The sequence below is a fragment of the Agelaius tricolor genome, unplaced genomic scaffold (assembly GCF_023055355.1).
Source record: "Agelaius tricolor isolate 1412-34295 unplaced genomic scaffold, bAgeTri1.0.p SCAF_59, whole genome shotgun sequence".
Lineage (NCBI taxonomy): Eukaryota > Metazoa > Chordata > Aves > Passeriformes > Icteridae > Agelaius > Agelaius tricolor.
This window is the reverse complement of record NW_027269319.1, coordinates 1,661,646-1,686,238: the sequence shown is the minus strand read 5'-3', so window position 1 is coordinate 1,686,238 and position 24,593 is coordinate 1,661,646. Positions and strand designations below refer to the sequence as shown.

General features: G+C 44.5%; 1 protein-coding gene across 1 annotated transcript in view; it reads right to left on the bottom strand.

Annotated features, from left to right (window-relative positions):
• GRIN3A (glutamate ionotropic receptor NMDA type subunit 3A) overlaps nt 1-18,074 on the bottom strand; it is a 68,269-nt gene extending 50,195 nt beyond the window's left edge. Inside the window, exon 1 of the mRNA XM_071456486.1 lies at nt 16,922-18,074. Coding sequence (XP_071312587.1) covers nt 16,922-17,626 — 705 coding nt within the window. The 5' untranslated portion in view covers nt 17,627-18,074. The remainder of the gene's footprint in view (nt 1-16,921) is intronic.
• Nucleotides 18,075-24,593: the final 6,519 nt, after the last annotated feature.

Genomic DNA, 24,593 nt, shown 5'->3' with positions numbered 1-24,593 from the left:
CAGTGTGTACCACGTGCCACAAATGTGGATATAAGGTAGAACTGCAAACGAACGAGGAATGGGCAAATAAATACAGTAGGCATGCAGGCAGCATTAACAAATATACAGAAGAGACCAAAAGTGGGAGAAACTCCCAAAATCAACATAATGCTCCTGCCTTGAGAAATCCTGGAACACAGATTACTTGCCAGTCACAACCCCCAGCCCCCAAAAACACACAGGCACATGTGCTCTGTCTCTCTAAAGATCTGGGAACCTAGAGGATGATCCCAGAGATGCAGGGATTCTGGCTACCACATTTTGAACTGTGTTGTTACTGAGAATGAGCTGTGGCACTTGCATAATTCCCCTGTATCATTGAGACAAACAATATCACTTTGCTAACAGTGCTGAGACCTTGATTAGGCTAACAATGAATTCCTGGCTTTGCACATCGGAAGGGTTTCTAAAGCTCACATTAGCTGAGTGCAATATTTGCTCGCATGCCTTGCTCTTGAGGACCCCTGCTAACACAGCACAAAAGCTGACAGGGAATTTGGCAACCAGGGCTGTAATTATGATGCACATTGCCAAGCACTGCTCCACACTGGGCTCCTTGGCATGTCACCCCTGCCAGGCTCCTCAGCATCAAGGGCTCTTGAAGCAGCATTCCCCCCATCTTTGCCCTGTTTCGGCAGCTTCCACCTTCCCATCAGTAAGATGGACATCCTGCAGCATATTGCTGGAAAGGGCTGCTTTTTCAGAGGCATGACAGGCTGTGAGTACTCTTTCTGTATGACTTAACTTTTTTGGTATAAGCAAAACAGTGACTGAATAAGAAGAAATTAATTCTGGAAGGAAATGGAGAATAAAAGAGAGGGTATGGAGAAGACCGCTTGATGCTGTGTTGGTGAAAGAAGTCTGGTCCCATTTTACAACAGCATCTGCTGCCCTTTCTGAGATGTACCTGGTGTATGCACACAGCATTTAATACAATTAGATTATATTCACCATTAACACCTGCAGCAAGGAATAAAATCTGATAGAGCACCATTTTCACTCACCAGTGCAATTACAGCATGGCTTGAAAGTGTTTTCAACCCTTCCTGAGCATTTGCATTCCCCATACCCTCAGCAGCTGTGTCCCTGAGAAGAAGTTTCCTTCTTCTCTACAGTTTCCTCCTTCTTCTGTCTGTCAAAGAAATACCCATGCAGAGATCCACAGGGCACCCCTGGAATGATACCTGAATATAGCAATATACAGCAGGGGAAATTGATGCTGACCCATGTCCCATTCCTCAGAAAGCCAGCACCAGCTCATCATTGCATCCTCTTCTGCTGGGCCTTGCTCCAGGCATGTTTCACAGGATTAATTTTAGCTACAAGGGCATTTTGTTCTATATTGATTTTTTTGTATGAAAGAAAGCTGAGAATTAAGCTTGCAAAGCCTGATCTCTTAACTCTATTAAATGAGGCCAGGGTAGATTAAGTTAGTAGTTCATCTTTCTGAGGCTAGGTATTAAAAACATGGCTCTAAGGTGAATTCTTGGGTGTACACAGCTTGGCTTAAAACCAGGATCAGAATTTAAGCACCTTCACTTGAGGTTTCTTATTTAATACACCAAGGATTTAATTAGAAAGATGGGAAATTAGGAAAAAAAAAGAGTTAAATTGGCTCTCAGGGCACAGGATGAGGAGGGAAAAATAAAATCAAACATCTCTTTTAAAAATAAATACTGTCTCCATGTGATGGGATGCAGGCAGCTGACAAAGGGGATGGGCCACTGGAATGTGCTGTCCTGAATGGACTTGAAATGCCTCTTGCTGCTGACCTGAGGCCCGAAATGCTGGCCAGGGTCAGAGGGTGTCATCCTGCACAGGCATCCTCAGCTCACTGGGTACCTTTCACTAATCAGGCAGTGATGCTCCTTCCTCAGCAGGGGGCAAACCCAAATAAACTGGGAGCTGTGGTGTTTTAAGATCCTCAGCTGGGGACTTACTACCTTCCAACACAAGACAGAAATCTGACCGTTCGAAAATGCACCAAAGCCTAGTGGCTTCTACCCACTGCAAATGCTTTAACCACTGCTCCCTACTTTTAATTCCCAATGCTGAATTAAAATACTGTCATTAACAAACAAACAAAAGCCTGAAAGACAAGCCAGCGTGTAGAAGTTTTGTGGCCGTGTTTTGAAATTGCTTTTTCTGAGCGTGCAAACCACAAAATCAGGCAAGATCCCATAATCAAGAGGCGCCCACCACCCACCCCCAAAGGCAGAAGCATTTGAGTTTCCAATAAAGTGTTATAGCAACGACCCACTAAAGTGTGTGACTGCACAGAGCCCGTTACCAGGCACACAGGAGAGGAGGAGGAGGAGGAGGAGGAAGAAGAGGCACCGTCTGGCTGTTGAATATAGAACCTGAGCAATCTAGTTTGAGATCCCTGCCTAATCTCAATGAGCAAACCCCGCTGTAAAGTGGGGATAACCCCCTCCACAGTGCCCCAGAGGGACACATCACCACCAGGCTTCTCACCCATCCTAAGGCTTACAGCAAGATAAAATACTTCACAGCCTTTTACACAGCCACGGATCAGAGGGAAAAAGGGGAAAAAAACCAGAATAAGTAATACATCAAGCCTTTGCCAGAAGCAAAATCTAAGGCCGAAATCTCCACTTCTTTGCTGTGCTAGACACAACTGCCTTAATATATAAAAACTATGGGAAGTAACAGCCATTTGTTTTATGTGTTGTTAAATCATTTGGGTATTTGCACCATTATACTGCTCTGGTGCATCGGCGTGTCCTTCCAACATCCCACTGAAAATCCCCTCATCAGGACCCCATGTCTATGGGTATTTTGGTACTGTGATTTCCTCATTAGTTTAAAGGAGATAAGCAAGTTACTAATGGTCCACAGTATTCCAAATGAGTCCCGGATATAGCGATGAAACAAGATCTTGCCGTAGTAGGTGCCTCAGAGGACAGGAAGCGGTTTACAGCCAGTATTATGGGAAGGTTTGGGAGAATGTGTCAAAAACCATCAGCCATCCCTGTCTCACTCTTGGATTTATAATGTGCAAGATCATCAAGTGAGCATTTACAGCTCCTACTTGTGACTCAATCTTCTGGGCTCATCTAAATGCCTGACAGAAAATACACAACACCTTCACCTCCCTGCTACACACTTGCATGACTACTGCTACCAGTTTGGTTTCTCTCTGCACCTATCGTAGTCATTTGGCCCAAGAATGAAGTGACTGCACAAGATTTGTAAGTAACAATGGCATATGAATCATACATATTAATCCCTCCTTTGAGTAATGTTTAGATTCAGTGGAGCAGTGGTAACTGAGGCTTTAAGCAATGCGTCCGTCCATAAATAACTCAGCATAGTGCTCTTACCAGGCAAGGCCTTTCATGGCAGGGAAGTTCAATACACTTGTAGGAAAAAGATAGTCAGAAGAATGTGGACAAATTGTTGAGACACAATTAAATACCAATTTAACTTCTCTGTAAACAAAGTTTTTCAACCTACCTATTTATGTAAAAACTTATGTGTACTGATACCTTACATTGTTTGAGGGGAAAGGTTGTGGCAGGTTAACAGGGGTTGGCCTTGTTTATGAGAAAATAATGAAAGTAACAGCAACAATTTAATAGCCTGGATGTTAGGGATGAGAAGAATGCTTTGCAGCATGGAAATTATGAAAAAGGCCTACAAAATCTAGTTTTGATACTGGTTTTATCTTCTCTGTTGCAATTCCTTAAAATTTCCACTGCCTCCATTTCCTATTATGAAATAATATCTTATAATCTCCCTTAAAAATTAATGTACCTCCTCCTTAGAATTACATATGGTTTGAAAAACCCTGTGACAGCTGAAAAGCCACTACACTCATTGCAAAGCATCAATTACCCAAGAACATTGGGCATTTAGTTAACTTATTAAGAGCTTTAGCATCTGCTTGGGCTGCACATTTCTGTGAGTCAAAAGGCTCCTAAACATTCTGAACCAAATGAATCAATAAACTCTTGTCTGTGCTTGAGACTCCTACAGACGTGCAAGATCTTTCTTCCTCATGGCTCAGCTCTCCCTGCCCTGATCCATGGGATGATGCCTACGGATGCTACGCTCTCTACAAGTCAGCTTTTTGACCCTGAAGACTGCTAATAAACTATTACAGCTGGCAAAGAGGCTCTCAGCTCTCAGAAATGAACTCTGAGAGTGTTTTGATGCACTTGGGCAGCCAGTGTTCAGGCCTGTGGGTCTTCTGGGTGTAGTTAGGGCAAACAGCATCTTTATTTGTGTCACTGAGAATCTGAGAGCATCAGATTAGTAAAGCCTGTGTAGCCTGCCCTCCCCTGCACTTAAAAACTTTTAAGTTAACTTGCAAGTGACTTAGAAACTCTAAAAACACAGCAGCTGTTACTCCTCTTAAACAGCTCCTCAGTCATCAGAGCCACCATCACTCCAACAGCTTCTCCAGTCCGGTGTTACCAAGACTAATAAACACAGTCAAGTCTAACACTACAAGTTCTACGGGCTCGAAGAAATAATGACATTCATGAATTTAGCAAACGAGACAGAAGTTATGAATTTAATGATCTCGGAGCCAGTCTTGAGTTATGCAAAACACACTGAGTTAGGTATTCACAAAACTGCTCCAGTGTAATTGTCGGCACGTGGATTGTTTGCAAACAGCTTGCACAAACTACTTAGTGTTAATCATTTGTTCCGTGACATAGTTAGTCATGCACTATTTCTGCTCCTTGAGTGGGTGATTGTATCATCCTGAAGGAGAGGGTAAGAACCAGAGAAAATGAGGCGCACCCCAGGAGTTTAACACGGATAAGCGCCTCCAACAAAATACGGGAGCGTCACGTCTCACTAATCTCTGCAAGATGCTTGCGTCTCTCCATCCCCATGCAAATAATCCATGATGACTCTGCAGAGTCTGGTGAACCAAAGCCTGGGGACAAGGAATTCGCAGTGACTATTTCTGGCACCGCGATTCTTTTTAACACTCCAAACAAGGGGGAGTGTTGCAGAGGAGTATCTAATTCCCCCAGACAACCTGAGAGGAAGGGATGACAGATCACCACTCCTAAGAGTTTGGCAAGAGCTTGCAAACTGCTGTCGCTCTCTCTGCAGGAAACAGTACTGCTTCAGGGAGAGAGAACCTCCAGCAAAAACTACCACAAAAAGAAAGTATGTTCCCTGAAGACACAGGAATGTCGGGATTTTATTTCTTTCCACATTTCAGCTTTCATTGTTTATATGATGTTAGCACTTGAGTGCAAGTCTTGGTCAGCCTAAGATACAGAATCGTAGAATGGTTTGGATTGGAAGTCCCAAGGACAGGGACTTCTCCCACTAGATCAGCTTGCTACAAGCCCTGTCCAGCCTGTCCTTAAACACTTGGGGATGGGGAATGTACTACAGTTATTACAGCAATGTGCAGAATTACACATTTCAGTCACCTGGGATGGAACTAAAGAAAGTGAAAAACTATAACCTGAATTGATTTTTATTGCAATAAAGCTTTGATACCCCAGAAGTGCTCTGTGAGGTGTGTGGCAAACTGGAGTGAAACAGACAGCCAGCAGTGAGAATAAAAGCAACAAAGGGAGACTCAAGAAACAAGGATCTGCTGTTAAAGGATGCCACAGCACCACAAAACATTTTCAGTGGCAGCCACATCAGTGTCACACTGGGCAGTCATTGTTTATAGACAGGCAACATGTCATGGGTAATTCCCTGGCAACTTTTAATCTTCCAGAGGAAACTTCTGACAAAGCACAGGAATACATCTGGACTTCATGCCTGGACTGGTAGACCAGCGGCTATTCCAGTACTCAGTCCAGTGCATTTTCCTGTGATTTTAACTGTATTGAAGAGGAATGAATTTCCTATTTGAGTCCCCTGTTCAGTGGTCGGACTGCAGACTCATTTCTCCTCATCTTACTGACAATAATAAGCCATTTTGCTGCTTATTATTCTCCAATAAAATTGTAATAATTTTGTATGACTCTCGGAAGACATGCATTTGCTTCACAGTGCTGGCATAATATGGATCCACAAAAAGATGGATTGTCTGAATTATTCTCGATCATAGTTAGTGAATTGCTTTCTATAGGATTTTAGGCAAAGTGGGAACTCTCTGGTGAAAATAAGTCAATTTCAGGTAAAATTAAAGGTTAGAGTTGACAGAAGTCCAAAGTTTGCTTATGAATATATTTTTACTATCAGAGCAACAAACCACAGATCCTATTGGACTAGTTTCTCATTCAAAGCAAAACAATGCCACACTTAAATGAAGTCTGAATGCTTTTTTTTAAAAATCATGCCAATTGCATCAGAAACAGCATGCAGACACTCCTACAACTGAAAATATTCACTTCAGCTGTTTTTGTTCTCCTCAACAAGAACATTTTCCCCTCTTCATGAACACTTCAGTAATCAAATTATACTAGGACAAATGCTTATAGAAAACGCACAGCAAAACCAAACACTTGAAGTATTTGCAAGTTCCAGATTCCATGTATATCACCAATTCCTGTATTTATTGGACTGGGGGAAAAAAAATCATGGGCTTAGTTAGACAACCAAAACTGTATCTCAAACTGGTCCTTACTCAAAGCCAGTGAAGTAAAAGGAAGTACTCCCATAGATGTTTTGTAAGGCTCTGGGATACTGCCATTCCTTTGTTCTGGCTTGTTCCAGAAATTTCAGGTGGTTTTCAGGCAGAGAAATAAAATGTCTGTGATTATCAGATGTATTATTCACTGTGAATTCTCACTTCATTTTCCTCTTAAAGTACAGTTCTGGGCAGGAATACAAGGGCAGTATGAGCTGGTCAACAAGCTCCTATTCCCTGTCAAACAGAGCATCTTTCTTCTGCTAATCATGTGGCACTGCTGCATCCCACCATTGGTCTAAATTTGCCACTTATAAACCTGTAAGGGTTGTGAACACCCCAGGAGGACATTGTAGCACAGCTCACTTCCACATAAGTGCATGTTACATATTTATATGCACTGTCAAAATGGTGGGAAGATACAAAACTGTGTTTCACTGGAATCCAGCAGGCTGAGCTATTTATAAATAAGTGCCTTATTTTTGGTGCTCTTCAGTGCAGATGAACAGTGAGTGATGAGCAATTTATGTTGCTGATCATTTGTATCACAATAGAGCCTTGCAGTCTTTTCCTGCAGTTCATAGACTCTGTAAGTTCAGGATCTGTAGTATCCAACAGTGGAAGACAGGACCTCAGAACAAAGACCAGTGGGCAAGATAAAGAAAGGATGAAATGAGCATGACACACTGAAAATGGAAGGTAGATAGATAACAGAGCATCTGAAAAAATATTTGAGCATTCCTGGGGATTCTGGGCATCAATATCCAAAACAGACCCATCACCCATCTATCTCTCAAAAAATAAATTCTCATTGTGAAGGAACCCTTTCCCAAGAGTACTCCACATGAAGGGATTTTCAGTTTAGACAACAGAAGAAAACATTAAACAAAACATGGCTTAATGAACATGAAATAAAAGTCTTTAGAAGGATGACATGCTTGGAAGAAATCTTAGAGGTATAACTGAAGTGAAAAAGGAGGTTTTAATTAACAAGCTTGTAAGCACCCTGTACTCTGTAAATAATTCATGTATATAAAAAGACGATCATAAGGATGACTGAATAATCATCATTTTGGCTTCCCTGTGTTGACTGCTGATGTAAGATTCCTAATCAGATGCCACAGGAGTATTGTTAACCATACCAGCTACCCAGGATATTTCTGTACTGATACATTGTGATAGGAACTTTTATATAAATTATTAATAGGTGTTTTTTCTCTCCCCATTATCTCTGAGGAAGAAACACTTATGCCATGTTTTACCATTTCCCTGGTCATGAACTCTGCAGCAGACACTTTCACAGACCACAGAATAATTTGGGTTGGGAGTGATCTTGAACACCATTCCATTCCAATCCTCTGCCATGGGCAGGGACACCTTCCACTAGACCAGGTTGCTCAGAGCTCCATCCAACCTGGCCTTCAACACTTCTAGAGACAGAAGATGAAACATCTGAAACTGTCATGCCTTGACACTTAAACAAAAAATAGCAATGCTTTCTGCTGTAACTATTTACCTGTGTTTGCCTCAAGGCTGTCAGTGGGTATCTATTTGTTGCCTCTGTAGTTCATCACCTATCACACACAAAACTTAAGCAGAAGAAACCCAGGCACATAAACCTTCCATCTTGTTGCCATCTAAGGCAGGGGTAAAATAAGCTCTATAGTATTAGCACACTAAAACAATGTAAATCACAGCTAAAACACTTTCAGTATATTCTCAAAGGAGGGCAGCTCCAAATAGAGGTCAGATCTGGTTTTCTCTCTTTCGATACTTACACTGAGTACAGGAAATTCTTAAAAACAACTGCTGTCTTACAGAAAGCAGTTACATATGAGTGAGCCTTACACACTCAGAAAGTGATAAATAATTATGCATTTACCTAAAATAGCACTGGAAAATTACCAAATTGTGAACTTAATAATACCAACTTTTCACCTGATTTGCAAGATAAAAAGATCTTTTTAAGCCAGTTTGAGTGAGTATGCCATTAAAATTAGTGTAATGCAACTGGTTTATCAGTAGCATCATTGAGAGAGGCTGGTGCATAATTCAGCTGCTCTTTCTTGTTATTATTTGCTATGTCTAATAGCTCCTTCTTTTCAAAAAATGCAAAACTTCATTTTAAAATCTCAGTTAATGCTTGAAGATCTGTCTTGTCTTTTGACTCTGTCTCAAGTTAGAAAGTCTTGTAAAATGTCGTATAGACAGCATGGGCAATAATTTCCTTCACAGTCTTAAAGAAGCTGGAAGTGGGATAGCATGCCTTCAGGGAAATACTAAGAGTATAAAATATGCCTGTGCAGCACATTCAGAGATTTTTATAATCCACTTCAAATACTTTCCACATTGTAAAACAGGCTTCGGAAATGATCATCATAGATGAAAGCGAGTGAAAAAAGAGTAATAAAAATACCGTAGAAAGAAGAGGAAAAAATGGTGGCTGCTTCTTCTGAGCTCCCCAATGTTTGATTTTTCCTGTATAATAATAAGAACTGAATGATCACAGTAATTTCCCCATTTTCTGTGGTTCAGTGTCAGCTGAGGGTGCACCTGTCCCCACCTGTGCCCTCCTCCTCCACCCCCCCATCTGCAGCCTGCAGGCACCCAGGATGAAACATTTCAGATAGAAGTTAATTATCCAGCACTAAACTGCACACCAGACCTTTCCAAACTGCTGCCAACTGGAAACCTTCCCATCAGCTTCTGAGGGCTCTCCCAGCTCACCATTCTTGCAGCAGGGAGGATCTGAGAGGTTCAGCACCATCTCCCTGCTCACTGACAAGGCACTCAGAGCTCGCAGAGGCACAGGATGGCAGCCTGGCATGAGGGGTGGCACCTGCTTTCTGCTTGTACCTTGCTCCAGGCATGCAAGATGCTCATCAGTGCCTGCATGGACCCACACTGCAGGGAAATGACACACAGAGCTCAGGTCTGAGGGGTGAACATCAAGCCTGAACAGAGAGATTCTCTGGAACCCTGTCTGCAGCCCAATCCAAGTCTCAAGGCCAACTGCACACAAACTTTTGGTTGCAATGCCCCACAAGTGCAGCATGTAATGTTACAATGGCTGTGGTATGCCTGTCTCAGTTCTTCATGAAGAATATTACCAAGAGCAGTGTTATCAGCTTGCTGTGACAGCTGCGAAGCACTTGGGGCCAAGCTATGAACTTCTGAGTCACATTGATGAGGAGCCCCTTGAACAAGCAGCTTTGCTCGAGTGTGACTCCCTTAATAAATGAGTCATCCATCAGCGCTGCCTACTCAAGCTTAAATCCTTCTCCCAGTTCTCCTGCTACTTCCACCATCTGCACATCCTTTCCCTGTGGTGGTGAGAACCAATTTGGCTGACTGACAGGGTTTTGGGGAAAATGTGGAGTCTTTCAGGGCCAGAGCAGAAGTAAAGTACAGTCACTAATGTCCAAAGCTCCAATCATTAAGTCCCTGTCCCTGAACCTGCTCCCATTTATTAGGAAATCCTTGTTGGGTACCTACTGGTATGATGCTGCATGCATCCCAGTAACCTGGTGCTCTGAAATCCTAACCAGTCTGACCCTTTGTCCCAAACTATCATGAGGGACTCTCAGCATGAAGTTTGCAAAAAAGGCTTCCATTAATAAAATCCAAATACACCAAGGCCTCACACCCTTTGCAAGACATCCCTCTGGCAACAGCAATAAACCATTATCTACATTTGATATTAATTCCTGTTCCCATCACTGCATCCTAGATGCTGGCTTAATCAGTTTCCTGAGAAATCTGCAGGAAAGACAATGCATTTTGGGGGGGCGGGGGTGGGGGGGGAATGCTTTTTTGGGCAAGCATTACTCACTGGAAGTAACTATTCTTAGCCAGGGATCAAGACAGCCCTGTGAATTCAACTCTGATTTGGGCAAGCCATTCTTCTCTGTGCTTGGTGATTCCAGCTCTTTGTCCAGTGCTTTCCTACAAAATTCAGTTCCTTGTTTTTTGCTGCTAGAACCACAAAAAGTAAAGACATAGGGAAGGGCACCTCTTCTTTCTCTTCTCAGTTCAGCTTATTTTCTCCTTCTCTTCCCCTGTGTCACTGACATGTGACGTTTCCAGTTTTCTTGCTTCCTTTTCTTGTTCTCTTCCTCCTCTTTTCTCTGGGTGCTTTCAGCTCTTCAGAACAAACTCTGCAATGCACAGCTATTTGTATTGCAGTGAGACCTGATGCACTCTCATTTCATCAAATTGAGAAGACAACCCTTCCACTCTTTAAAAGCCCTTCAGTGAGACCTACAGAAACATGGGTTTATAGTCTGAGTCTTTGTTGGAAGGTAAATTTAGGTTTTTTTAAAAGAAACTGCTTTTTCCAGTTTTTTGCTGATTATAATAAATATGTAAATTCCAGACGTGTTATGCCTGGTTTTCTTCCACATTTAAAAATTGATTGGGAATCCAGAGAGGAAAATAATACAACACAATATAAACACTTTATTTGAAACTGTAGTTTAAAACTGTAGCTAGATCCAGCACAGTCTTAAGCCCTAAAACTATGTATTTTCAATATTTCAGGGGTTTAAATAGTAAACAATTTATTAAATATACCCTAAATGAGAACTTTCTAAGGTAGTGTGTGAATTTAATCACAATAAATAAATTGAGTAACACATCACATCACAAGATCTTTTATTGATTTCTAGTTTCTGGAGCTCTACTTCCACTGGCTTTCATGAACAAATTCTTGGGGGAAATTATATTAAATACTCCAACTTACTTTTCTTTGTTAACAATCTGTTCAGTACGGTAACTTATGTACTCATATAGAATCTGACAACAGGTTGTCTTTAAATTTGTCTATTCTAGGCAAAATTATAATTTTTACTTAGTGGATCAAGCCAAGTATTCTTTGATGTTTCTTCTGATGATGCCTGTCCTTCAGCAAAATAATAATCAATGATTTAACGCTGTCATAATTTAGTCATTCATCACTGATAGGAGTTTGTGCAGTGCATTATGAAAGACCTAGCACCAAGAAAGACATTGTTTTGTGAACACCCAGAATAGGAAAAAAGAACCAAACTCAAAATAAACATCATGTATGGCACTGAATTTGATGTTAACTCAGCTTTTCTGCATCAAAGAATCAGCATGAGATAAGGAATGAGAAAATCTTGTTACTGGGCAGCTCTGAATGAGTGCTATCCCAGCAGACTTCAGGCTCTTTCTGTCTCCAAAGGCTTTAGAATTAAGAAACCTGAGGAGAACTGAAGTTAAACATTCTCACCACTTCCTTGCATTCTGAAAAGGGATTTTTCTACAGGTTTGATTAATTGGATCTTCCTTAAACCTTTAACTCCAATAAAGAGACTAGTTTGGGTTTTTTCTCCCTTTCTTTGTTCCATGCAAAGATTTTTGATAGAGGAAATATCACTGGGGTCTCTGGCTGAAAGAGAAGCAACTGGGCATTTGTTTGCACATCCTCTCAATTTCTGCCCTTGATTCCTCTCAAGACCCCTCTCACAAACCCTCCTGAAGTACACAAAAGGCAAGTGCCACACACTATTTACTCAGTGTCAGGTCAAGAGGGTTGCTGGCCATAGGGAAAAACTGAACACATATTCCTCATCTACACAGAAACTAGCACAAGCTCCCAATATCTGGACTAAGACAGATTTGCTGTGGCAGTATGAATGACCAGAGCCTGCAGCCAAATGTGTGTGTTGCATTCTCTCCCTGGAAAAAGGAATTATTAAAACTTTCTCCAAAATCAAACCCACTTTTCTGCAAAAATGAAATTCTGTCTCTGAGAAGGAAAGAAAAAAGTGTCTCTGGGCATTTAGTTGGGCAGAAGCTTTCCCACATCTTTGTCCCGTTGCTGTAATTTCTGCCTGCCCTCACTGGTGCAATGCATAGTCTGTGTCTTGCAGGTCAGTATGACTTCTGAGGACACTGTATTCACAGTGGTACTCCTGTCTGTTTCCAAAAAGACCTGTAATTCCTCACCCAGGCTGGTCTGATATATCTATAAATTAGGAAGCTGTTAAAAAAACTCACTTAATTCCTTTAAAAACAAAAAATTAAATATTACAGGCAGTTTCTTTTGACAGCATCTCTTCTGAGGATGAGCTTGCTTTTCACTGGAAAATTCAGTTTAATCTGGAACTTTGATTTGGTTTATTTATTCTTTTGGCCCCTTCTGAAGTCATAGCAGTAATCAGCAGCACTGCAGTTTCAGTTCCTTTAAGAAACTAGGTAAAGCACAGACTGGCAGGGACCGATGATTTGCAATTACTTTATTCAGTTTAGTTATTCTGAGAAGATTCCTTTTCATGTTAACAGACATCAGAGGTTCTGATTTATCTGAAACCCACTAAAAATACTCCTTTGAATTCAGAGAACACTGCTGCGAACATGACCTCCCCTGTGTTTCTGATACTATCACCAACAAAATGGATATTATGGGCTATCCTTCCCAGACTCAGCTCTGAGCTGTACTACTAGAAGCAATATCACTGTATTTATTTATGCTTCATGTTCCCTGGATCTTTTCCCTGTTCCATCCATGGGAAAATTAATGACATTGGCTATCTTGGAAACAAAAGATAAAGTGCTTCTCTTGATACAAACATACATAAGGTGACAAGCCTTGCCTCAGTGGCATCAGTGCTTGTGAAGATGCTTTCTCCAAAATAATGAGCTGTCAAAGCTTCACTGCAATTTGCATTTGTGTTAGTAGTGAAGAAATCCAATGCCATTTTTTTCCCTTGCTGAATGACAGTGTTAAATTGTTACTTTTGCTCACTGAGTGTGAAAATGAAATGAAGCGTCATTTCAGTGAGTGTGAAATGACAGTAAAGTGGGAAAAGGAAACAGCATTTTTTCAGGTCACAAAAGCACTTGGATATACTGTAAGTGTACATTAACAATTAAATCACAGATATAAAATGAAAAAAGTGTGTCACATTTTACTCTGTGTAGCCTCCCTTGAAACCAACACACTCCTGAACCTCTAGAATAAGCTGTTGCTTTGTGGGAGAATGAGTGTAGTAGCACACCTTGTGGTGGCTGTTGCCTTGTGATCATTCATGGCATGTGGAAAGACTTTGCTCTCTTTTTTTATCCTCAGGGCGGTAGAATTTAATGAGAAATTGATTTTTAAATATGTGTGAGCAACCACAGAACTTTTGAAAACACTGTCTAGGTATCTTATGTGACTGTAGCTGCCCGTCTGTAGTGCTTCATATTTCCTCTGATGTTACACGTCTGAATTATTACTGTCATCAAACACCACAGAGACAAGAGGCAGTATTGTTGCAATGTATTTAATTTCTGGATCTTTACCTTCCCTTTCATTCTATTGCTTTTTTCCATGTTAGAGGAGATTTGATCCAAGATCAACATGCTTTTCAATTACAGTGAACATTTGCCTGTTATAAACCTCTGCATGAAATAATGACATTAAGAATCAGCAGCAGTACAAGACATTGCATGTGTATGCTCCCGTCCTGTTGCAGTGTGGAAAATGAGACTTTGCTAGACATTACTACCTTAAGATCACCCTAATAAAAGATTTCAATATTAAGGAGAAGCAGTATGACACAGCATCTAGTAAATACTGTGTTTGTTATGCTTGCCATGGTCTTCACATGAACACAGTACAAAATGTTCTCCAAGGGCAAAACAAGTTTTGGGTATGCTCCTATACCTGTGTGGAAGGAAGATACCTGCAGGCACTCCTAAGGGCATGCTGCTGTGATTTTGTGGGAGGGAAGATGCTCTGTCCAAGCATCAGCAGGAGGGGTGACCCCAGGGGTGCCAAGTCAGAAGCAGGATTAGCAATCAGTCTTCTTTTCTTCTCTGGATATCTGCATGTTGGGCCTATCAGTGAAATCTGCCCCGTCTATAACGATGTCATGTACAACTGCCTCCTCCAAGATTGCCAGTCAGTAGAAAAAGGCAATCTGCAGCTCCAGGTCTACAGAGACAGGAAGGTGACAGGTCTGTGGCATGTTCATTTCATGTCAGTGCTGGTATGGGACTGTGAGCAACACAAAATCCCTGCCTGCAACAGAGATTGCCAAGAACTCCAGGGACTCCTGGGTCCAATATGCTCTTGGAAATCCTGTAACTCTAGAAGTATGCAGAGCAAGGCTGCTGTAGCACTGCCTCCAGCATTAGCCTAAAAATGGTATGTAGTAAGTGAAAATATGAAAAAAAAACAGTGTTCAGAAAGATGTCAGCCCTTCCAAGACAACCTTGATAGACCAACACACTTGAATACAAGTGCCGGCTGGCCTTTGAGTAAGTCTGAGTTGTTTTTTTTAAATCCACAGATCCTTGAAAAGTAATTTTTTTAAAACTCAGCCCAAAGGAAAAACGGAGTCTGTTCAGCACAGGTGCAGTGCCAGGCATTGGTTTCACTGTCACTGAAGACAATGCCAGTTAAAGGCTGCTTAAGAACAAAGTCCTGATTTGGACTGATCCTTTGGGCTCCACACTGAGAACAATCTGAAAGTTAAGCAGGAGCTTTCAAGTCTGTAGAAAGCAGCAATGAAATATAACCCTGTGCTGCATGTGTTGAACACATCTTGTGAACTCAGGCAGCTTTGGGTGACCTTAGACCTTTCTCTGAGATGGAAGATAAAATAATGCTAACAGCCAGAGCAAATCCTGGGTTCAGGATTTGGCCCTCAGGGAGCTCTGGCTGTTGCCTCCAGCACCATTGTGACTGCAGCTGCAAGGTTGGTAGATGTAACAGCAAACTTGGATGCTACTGGCACCATCAACAGCAGAATTCAGCAGCACTGATTACCCCTGAGTTTCGGCTTAAACCTAGAGAGATCTGAGTTACATGGGTTTTGCTGAGGTAGAGAAGCCTAGCTGAATTAGAGGGCTACAAAAGAGCTGGAGAGGGGATTTTGACAAGGACACAGAGTGACAGGAGGAGGTGCAGAAGCTTCAAAATACCAGAGGGCAGGGCTGGATGGGATATTAGGAGGAAATCCTTGACTGTGAGGGTGATGAAGCCCTGGCACAGGTTGCCCAGAGAGGCTGTGGCTGCCCCATCCCTGGAGATGCTCAAGGCCATGCTGGATGAGGCTTGGAGCAGCCTGGTCTGGTAGGTGTGGAAGTGGGTGGAATGAGATCGTCTTTAAAGTCCCTTCTGACTCCAACCATTCTGTGATTCAGACCAGGATACAGCAGTCACATCTTCAGTTATAGACTAGGAACTGCCTAATGCAGACTTTTTCTTCCTTTTCTGCCTCAATTCAAACACACAAAAACTGAAAAAAAACCCAAACCCATAGAAATTAGATCCAGGCTGTGGTCTGTATTTGTTTTTGCAAAGCAAATTCACTTGGCAATGTGTTTTCTAATTATATTTTGAAAGCAAAGTTGAGCTACCTCTTTTTACATCAAACAGCTATTTATCCTGTACTTAAAAGGCAGCTGTATCATTTTACTTATGACTTTCCTTGCACAGGCTTTACAGAATAGAGCATTTTCTTTCAGCTCTTTTACCTGGAGATGATTCCTGACATCAAATGCAGTTTCAAAATACTGTATCTATCACCCTCCTCCACAGTGTGTAACACTAAGTTACATGTCTTTGTATAATAGAAAGTTTAGCTCCTGATGCTACTTCTGCTTGTGCCTAAGAGTTCTGTCACACACAAAGAATTCCATTTATACTATTTGTGCTACAAAATCAAGCAAACAGGATGGGCAGCAGTTTCCACTACTTTAGTTAGGCAACTCGAATTGGCAAAAATCTGATCTAGTACCAACGCATGAACTACAAGTGAAACTGAACTACAGAAAATCCTGGCGCTACAGCTCAGCTCGATGCAAAGTCAAGTTACACTGAGCAACTTCCCTGAGAAGTGTCACCTGGTGCCCAACCTGCAGTGGCCGTACACAGACCGCAGCATTAAGACCCAAAACAAACACTCTGAAAGCCGTTTGGGTTTTTTTCCGTTTGCCTTTTTTTTTTTCTTTCCCCCTTAACAACATTTCCTTGATATGCAAAGCATATCCTGGACCCCCTTCTGCTCTCGGCTCTGCAACTAATCGCAGTGTATGGCTTCGGGCTAACAACTTCGATTGTGCCACCGAGCTCTTGCCTGCCTTTCCACGGAGAGGATGTTTCTCCCCGGACACCCCAGGGCTAAAGCGGAACAGGGCGCTAAAGGAGGGAGGGACCGAAAACCGATGCCGCCGGCCCCGGGGTTGGAGCGCTTCTCCCTCGGTCAGAATCCTCCTGCCGAGACCCCTGCCCGGCTCCGACGCCCTTCCCTTGCCCCCCGCTTTCTCCCCGTGTCCCCAGCGCCTTACCAGGCTCCGCCGGGGGAACTCGCCCAGCACGATGCTGACCACCGGGATGCGCAGCGCGGCCGAGATGAAGTCCAGCTCCAGCATCTCCCCACGGCTCTGCGGGAAGGCGAGGATGGCTGAGACCCCCTGCACCACCACGGTGTGGCAGAGACTCTGCAGGAAGGAGACGGGGTCGTTGCTCCAGGAGGCGCTGGCTGAAGAGAAGGGGAAGAGGGGCAGGTCTCCCAGCCCCGCCTCGATCGCCATCACCACCTCCAGGGACAGGTTGTAGGGCAGCAGCCCGGGCACACCGTTCAGGTTGGCCACGGCCAGCAGCAGCGCGTCCCGCGGCGAGGGGGGCGCCCGCCGCTGTCCCCCGCCGCCGCCCCCCGCCCGCCGGCCCCGCGGCCCCTCGGGGCGCCCGCCCGAAGCCTCCCCGGGCCAGGCGGCGGCGGCGGGGGCGGCCCGGGGCTGCAGGTGGGTGGCCCCCACTCGCACCGTGTGCCCGATGCGCCGCAGGATCTGGCAGGGCTGCGGGTGGGACGCGGAGCCGGGCACCGCCGCCAGCACCAGGGCGCAGGGCGGCAGCAGGAGCAGGCACGCCCGGCCCAGGACCCCGCGCACCCCCGGCCGACACATGGCCGGGAGCCCCCCGCCGCCGCCGCCGCCTCCTCCCCCGGCCCCGCCGCCCGCATCAAGCGCCCCGCGGGCGGGCAACAGCGGCATCAGCCGCGGCGGGCGAGCCCCGCGCAGAGCCGCCCCCGCCGCCGCCCATGGGGCCGCCGCCGCCTCGCCCCCGCCCCGGGGCTGCGGGGAGGCTCAGCCCCCGGACCGCCCCCCTCGGTTCCGCGGGGCCGGGAGGCACCCGACCCCCGCCCGGCTACCCCGCCGGGAGCGGGATGCTGCCGTGCCCGGCTCCCCCCGCCCGCCGCTCCTCCGCAGCCCGGGCGGGCTCTGCGCCGCTCAGTTCCGCGCTCCCCGCTCCGAGTCCCCCGGCGCGCCCCTGCCCGGCTCCCTGCGCTGCTCCGCGCTCCCGGCTCCCCTCCCCGCCTCGCAGCGTCTCCGCCCCGTAATCCCGGCCCGGTTCCCTGCGCCAGCCCCCTGCCCTTGTCCCCCCGCAGCCCTCGGAGCGCTCCCCGCCGGCTCCGGAGCCGGGCAAAGTTGCCGGTGCGGCTGCGGGCGGTCGCTGGGCTGCGCTGCGCTCCCGCCGGGAGGGACGGCGAGCGCCGGCCCCGCTCGGCTCCTCCCCGGGCCGCCCAGGGGAGGAAGGGGCTTGGGGGGCCGCCCCTTTGCACCCCCGGGGGAGCGTCCCGGGACGGCCCTTACGGAGCCCTTGGTGGTGCCGCGGGGCGCCCCCCTCACCCCGCCCGAGCGGAGGAAGTTTTCCGTGTCCCAAGGGCTGCCAACCGAAGGTGGGGCTTCGGTTCCCCCTCGCATGGAGGGGGAGCTGTGTTTGCCGCTGCCGCTTGTTGTGGAAAGCAGCGCTGGCAGTGCTCGGTGCCTTCCCGTGCGCTGCTGCTTCAAACGGAACCGAGTTCCGACACGTGGGACCCGAGATCCTGATTCCGCAAACCCGGGGCACTGCCTAACATAGCTTTTGGGACAGAACACCCTTGTCCTAAGGAAAAACAGGACAGAGCTGAGATGGACGTTTGTGTGCGTGTCTGAAAGGATCAGGGGAAATCCCCGTCCTTGTCTTAGTTCTGGTAAATGTGTTTAATCCTGGGCTATCGGAGCCGTGCAGACCCCGGGTCTGAGACTCCAATACTGTGCGTGGGGCATTACACGTTCCACTCCTGTGGAGATCGCAGGGATCTTAGAGGAATCCCTCTCCTCAGCCACGCGGAGGAAATCATCTGACGGGTCTCCTCGGCAGCGAGGCGGAGGCTGCCAGCTTTAATACACCTGGGTGTATTTTCTGCCCGTGGGACTCCTGTCTTCTTTCCCTGTTTGAGTCTTAGGTGCAGTGCATGTCCTGCATGGGAGGATGGTTTGAGACATTCACTCTTGGAGTGTTTAGAGGTTTTTTTGCACCTCCTCCAGCAGTTTACCCTGACCCAGTGTTTAAACTTAAGACCTTCTATGAATATTAACTTTCTTTCCCCTTTCTTTGAGGTTTATCTTATAAAATAATAGAATCACAGAATGGTTGGGGTTGTAAAGGACCTTTAAAGGCCATCTACTCAAACACTCCTGGCATAAGTGGAACATGTTCAAGTAGATGGGGTTGCTCAAAGCCCCATTCAGCCTGACCTTGACTGTTCGCAGGGATGGGGCAGTCACCACATCTCTGGACAACCTCTGAAAATGTTCTACTACCCTTGCTGAAAAAACTCTGTTGTCCCCCCTTCTGGGGGGACCAAAACCAATGGTTTTTCTTCCATTGGTATACACAAAATCTGCATAGAAATAAATACTTCCCACCATGCTGCATGAAAGAGGAGGTCACTGCCTCCCAATAGGTCTGAACTGTGTGTTTTCTGATTTAAATTCATCTTTCTTGAGCAGGGGTCACAGAGGTGTACAAAGTCTTCAAAGCAAGGTCTTACCCAGGTCTTGGGCAGTCGTGCTGCTGTTTCTCTAAGTCCTTATCCCCAGCACACTGACAACACACCTGCCTGCTGTTACCTTCCCAGCGCCCTGCAAGGCTAGTGCTTCTCTCACACTGCTCTCTCTAAATTGGTACAAGGTTTCAAAATTGGTTCCCAGCATGGAAAAGTACAGAGGAGAGCGTGGTGGTCTGCAGGCCAAGAGTGCACCGTGTTCCACGTGTAGACGTGAGCTGATAGTTTGTCTGAGTTAGCAACAATTTCCTATTTCCCCTTTTCTTTTTCCTTTTTTCTTTTAGCCTTGTAATCACATTTTTATTTCTTGTCTGGTCAGCCTGGCTTCTTCCTGTCGCTTTTTCTCATTTTCTTTGAAGGAATGGGTGGATTGTGTTAACACAGGTGTTCCAAGTCTCCTCTGTTAGAAATAAGGAATTATTGGCTGGGAGAATTGGCTTTGGGTATAGTAAATCTCACACAGTGTGTAGAAAACTTTTCTTTTTTCCTGAGCCACAGGAGTTACCTTTCAGGTAGTGAGAAAGAGATCATTTGAGATTTGTACAGTTCCAGAGGTGTTGTCCTTATCTGCATCTTGCTTGTCAGGTTGGAAAAAAAATAACTGGTAAGCACATAAATTTTCTGTTCTGTAGCTAGATAATTACTAGTGGGAATTATTACTTTTCATGTGGGAATTATTTTTATAAGAAATGGTGACTCTTCTGTGTCCTAAATTGTCATTCATTTAAAGCTTCATTATACGAGCAAATCTTCCTCTGGCTTCTGGGCACAGGTGACACTAATTTAAAAAAGCACATGCTTCAGGAAAGGTAATCAGCCTTATTATTGAAAGAACTCTGAAAATTACACTAGAATCAATTAGAAAAGTGAAATCATTCAGTATATATTTTTTTCTTCTTGTTTGCTTGCCATTTTTCTAGTGAGTTTTTAATTTGTTTAGGTTTTGTTTTGTTTTATTGGGGTTTTTGTTTGCTTGTTTGTTTTTCATTTGTGGATAATTTATGACCAGATTGTGATATGATTTTTTTTTTGTTCATCAGTGCTACTCTGGGTATTATGGCTGCAAAGAATTTGTGCTCTGGATTCAGTTTTGAGCAAGTCATAGCAAGTTGTCACTGTTAGAAACCTGAACTGTACAGAGTGGTCAAACTTTTGTTTGTAATGCTTGTGACTCAAATGGCTCTTCATCTTGAAAGTATCTTTTCAGCTTGATTATTTATAGCAATAAATAAATTATGGATTTGTCTTCTCTGACATTTGTGTTTGTTTTTACTCTTTGCTCAAATATTTCTGCTAATAAAATTCTCTGCAATGTCCCTGATATAAAAAAGTGCTTGAACACAGGCTTTGTTTTTCAGAGGACATTAAGTACTCCTTAAGTAGTGCTCTGTGAGAGGCTGGAATATTTCCAGAAAGTGCCCTGAGAAAGGATATAAATGCCACCAAAGTTTATATATTTGGAAAGTTGTGTCATTATTTTTTCTGCCTTTTTTTTCATAAATATTCATGTGCAAAAAAGCACAATTGTTTTAGTCTAATAAAATACTTGGAGACTGCTATCAGTTGCACTCTACTTTTTAGAAGTACTGCAGTCCCTCTTCCAGGGCTGAATAAAATACAGAATATAATTTTTGACAGAGTTGTTGACTTTTTTCAACTTCATTCTGAGGACTGGCTGCCTTCAACACTCCTCCCTCATTTTCGCCTTCTCACGGTGGTTGCTGTCATAGAAATGTCCATTCTGCTCTTTTTTGTGTGTGTGTGTGTGTTAGTTATTCAACTGAAACAAGACCAGGCAGACCCAGGCAAGTGGATTCACCTCCTCTGAGCTGGTTGTCACCCTGTGTAACCATGAGCAGAGCAGTGCTGGTGGCGTTGATTGCTGGACAACTGTGGCCACAGAATTTATCCCTCCTTGATTTGTGTCTGAGCATCACAGTTAGAGTTGGTGAAAGCCCTTCAGCAACAAAAAATGCAGCAGGGAATTGTGATTAAAATCACCATTCGTATTTCTCTTGCTGCTCTTTCCGCTTGCTTGGCTCACTGTCATTTCTTTGAAGTAGGGTTGGTTTGTTTGCTTTCTGGGCTACAGAACATTTGTCCTGTGTATATCACAGTGACCTTCTACAAAGCATTTATCCTCTGAGCAACTGGGCTTGTTTGGAAATAGGTTATCACAGTCCTTCTGTCTAGCTCTGTGCTCTTCTGCTCCCATTGCTGAGAAAAAACCCCGAGGCCTTGCAGAGTGTGATATTGCTCAAATTCATGCTCATCTCCCTCCTTTTTGGCTGCTCACATCTTCTGAAAGGCCCAAGTCACAAGCTGAGATGCAGGACACCTCTCACTGTCTCTTTAGCCTTGGAGTGGGTGAGAGACTTATTTTGGGTCAGCCTGGGATGATTTCCCCCCCCGCCTCCTGCCATTTTCATAATCATAGTTAGAAAATGAGAGGGAAAAGTAAACTGTTCAAACAAAGTTAAGCCTTTCATTTACTAGGAATGGACTATTTTGTTTCTATTAAGATGCTCCAATTTATCTAAACACAGTTTCCAAGATTTCAAAATGCTATGTTTTTCATTTGCATTGCCACTTGAAGGGAAAAAAATAGTCATCTGGATGTTCCTTACTTTCTGTCCTCTACAGTCTTTCACCAGCCAGGAAAAGTAAATTTGCAAACATTTTCAGATATCTAAAACTGCATTAGGGGTGTTGAGTGTTATGTTTGAAAACCTTCACGTTGCTGTGGTGGATCATCAGTGCACTGGCTGCTCGAGCCTTACTGTGGGATGGATGCTGATCCCTGAAGGAGTCAGAGAGGGGCTGAAGCTTCCTGTGTGCAGCACATGCTGTGCTGTTCTGTGTTATCTTTGCAGATGGAGATCTGCATGGCTGACATCACGAAAGGCTGAGCTGGCTGTGGGGGGAGGTCCTGTGAGGATAAGATGTGAGGAACAGAACAAGGCTGTGTGGCTGAAAATTTGAAGGACAGCACAGACAAAAAGTGAGTTTTGCCTGTGTTTTAAAGTTCTCATACCTGCATTCTCTAATAATCTTCATGAGGTAAGTGCTACCACATATGTGACTGAAGTACTCAACTGTCCACCCTGATCCTGCTGTTTGTAAGATGGAGGAGGGGGTTAAGTTTGGGCTGTCTGTCAGGAGGGTAGAAATTTCACCTAGCTAGGAGGGAGCCCCAAAACAAACCTAATGGAGACAGATGACTGGAGACTTTGCTCTCCCTTCTCTCAGGGAAGGACACCTTCTTGGTAAGCTTTTGTGTAGGATTACTATTAGCCAGGTTAATACAGTATTATGGTTTTTATTAGAGTTCTCTCACAGCTGGTATGTTCATCCATGGCAGTTCTGAATCTGTTATTTCTGTTCTTTCAATAAACTGCATTATTTGTGAATCTGTGATCGTTACTGTTCCTACCCAACGTGACCAGGCTGATGGTGTGGAATTGCTTTTAACCAGAACTGAAGCCCATGCACACCCAGCCCCTCTGATCTGCAAGAGGGTTTATGTTCTGCCAAAATTCATACATTAACACTTAATGCCTGCAAATATCCTTCTGTGGGCAGGCCTGGTGTCAAATCCATACAACTGCTTTGAAGTTAAATGGATTTTCACCAGTGAGGGCTGTGTGCTACTTTACTGCCTTGCAGGAGAGGCTGAGACAGTTCTTGCTACCTGAACAAAACTTCCACTTTGTTTCTTTTGGCAGTATAAATCCAGACAGGCTGATCCTGTCAGAGGGTGCTCAAGAAGTGAGTGAAGAAAACAGGCAGTCAACCACATTGTCCCTGTGGTCCCTTTCAGCTAGAAGAGCTTCAGGGAACCTTGTAACATTGACAGAAAGTGTCACAGAGCTCACCACCCCCTCTAGCTTTGATAGTCTCCTCTCTAAAGCTAATGCTACCATGGAAAGACCTCAATACATTCCAAGTACCCATAAGTAAAACAAAAAAACCCCAAAAACCCCCAAACAAACAAACAAACAAACAAACAAACAAACAAACAAACCCAAACCCAAACCCCTGAATGTCACTAGTACTCAGTCACAGCTTCATTCTGCCACTGGGACTGACTGAAGGTGTCTAAAGGAGACACAGATACTCACAAATACTCTGTGAGCCCTGTTTCCACTGCCAGGATGAGGGAGGAAGTGTTCAGCTGCACGTGACAGCATTGTTCTCTCTGTCAGTGTGAGTGATCCAGTCGATTGTTTCTATTGCTCCCTCTCCGAGGTGGCAGTGTATATTTTTCTAAACAACTAGCTGTAAAATCCTCTTGAGATCTCCACTTGCCACATATTTTGTTCATGCTGTGTGCTTTGAGTTTGACGCTTAGTCAGGTTTTCCTCCTTGCCCTTTTTTTTAACACTCCCTGTTGTTCTCATCTTGGAGATGCATTAATCCCAGGCAGAGGGACAACTGGAAGAGAAACCACTATACTGACTTGGTTGGTTAGTAAATATTTGGCTTAGTACCTTGATTCTCTATGTGAAGTTTCTGTCAGTGCCTTTAGTTATTTTTATTTGTGAATCTATTCCATTCTGTCATATCTTCTGTCTTGTTTATTCATGTGACAGTGATGGAAACAGCTCCAGTGGACATGATTGGTCACAGCACAGTTTGCAGCATCATGGTGGGTGGCACAGAGAGTCTTTAGAAGGTTCTGGTCTTAGGCAGGTGACGATCTGGGAACCAGGAGATGCTTGGATATAAAGGCTCTGTCTTGGGTCTTGAAGTCTTGTGGAACCAACTGTACAGGAAAAGCTGTCTGGATATTCCAGACCTGAAGGTAAAGCAAAGACCAGGCCAGAGCCCTGCCAAAGAAGAACCAGATTTATGCCAGAAAGATGCTATCCCCAATATCCACAGTGAGTTGTTGAAGAAGAAAAGTCATCCCCACTGCTCATTTCCTGAGCTGGCACACCCTGGCCCAGGGCATGGGACTGGTTCCTGGAGTGGTGTCCTCATGTGCTTCTGTCTTTGCTGTGAGCACATCAGTTTTCTACCTGAATTTTTTCAGCAGACAGGCTCACAAAAAAAAAGATTGCTCCCCCAATTTTTGTTCCAGTAAGAGATCCCCTATCATGGCCCTGCTCAGGACATCCCTTATGAAA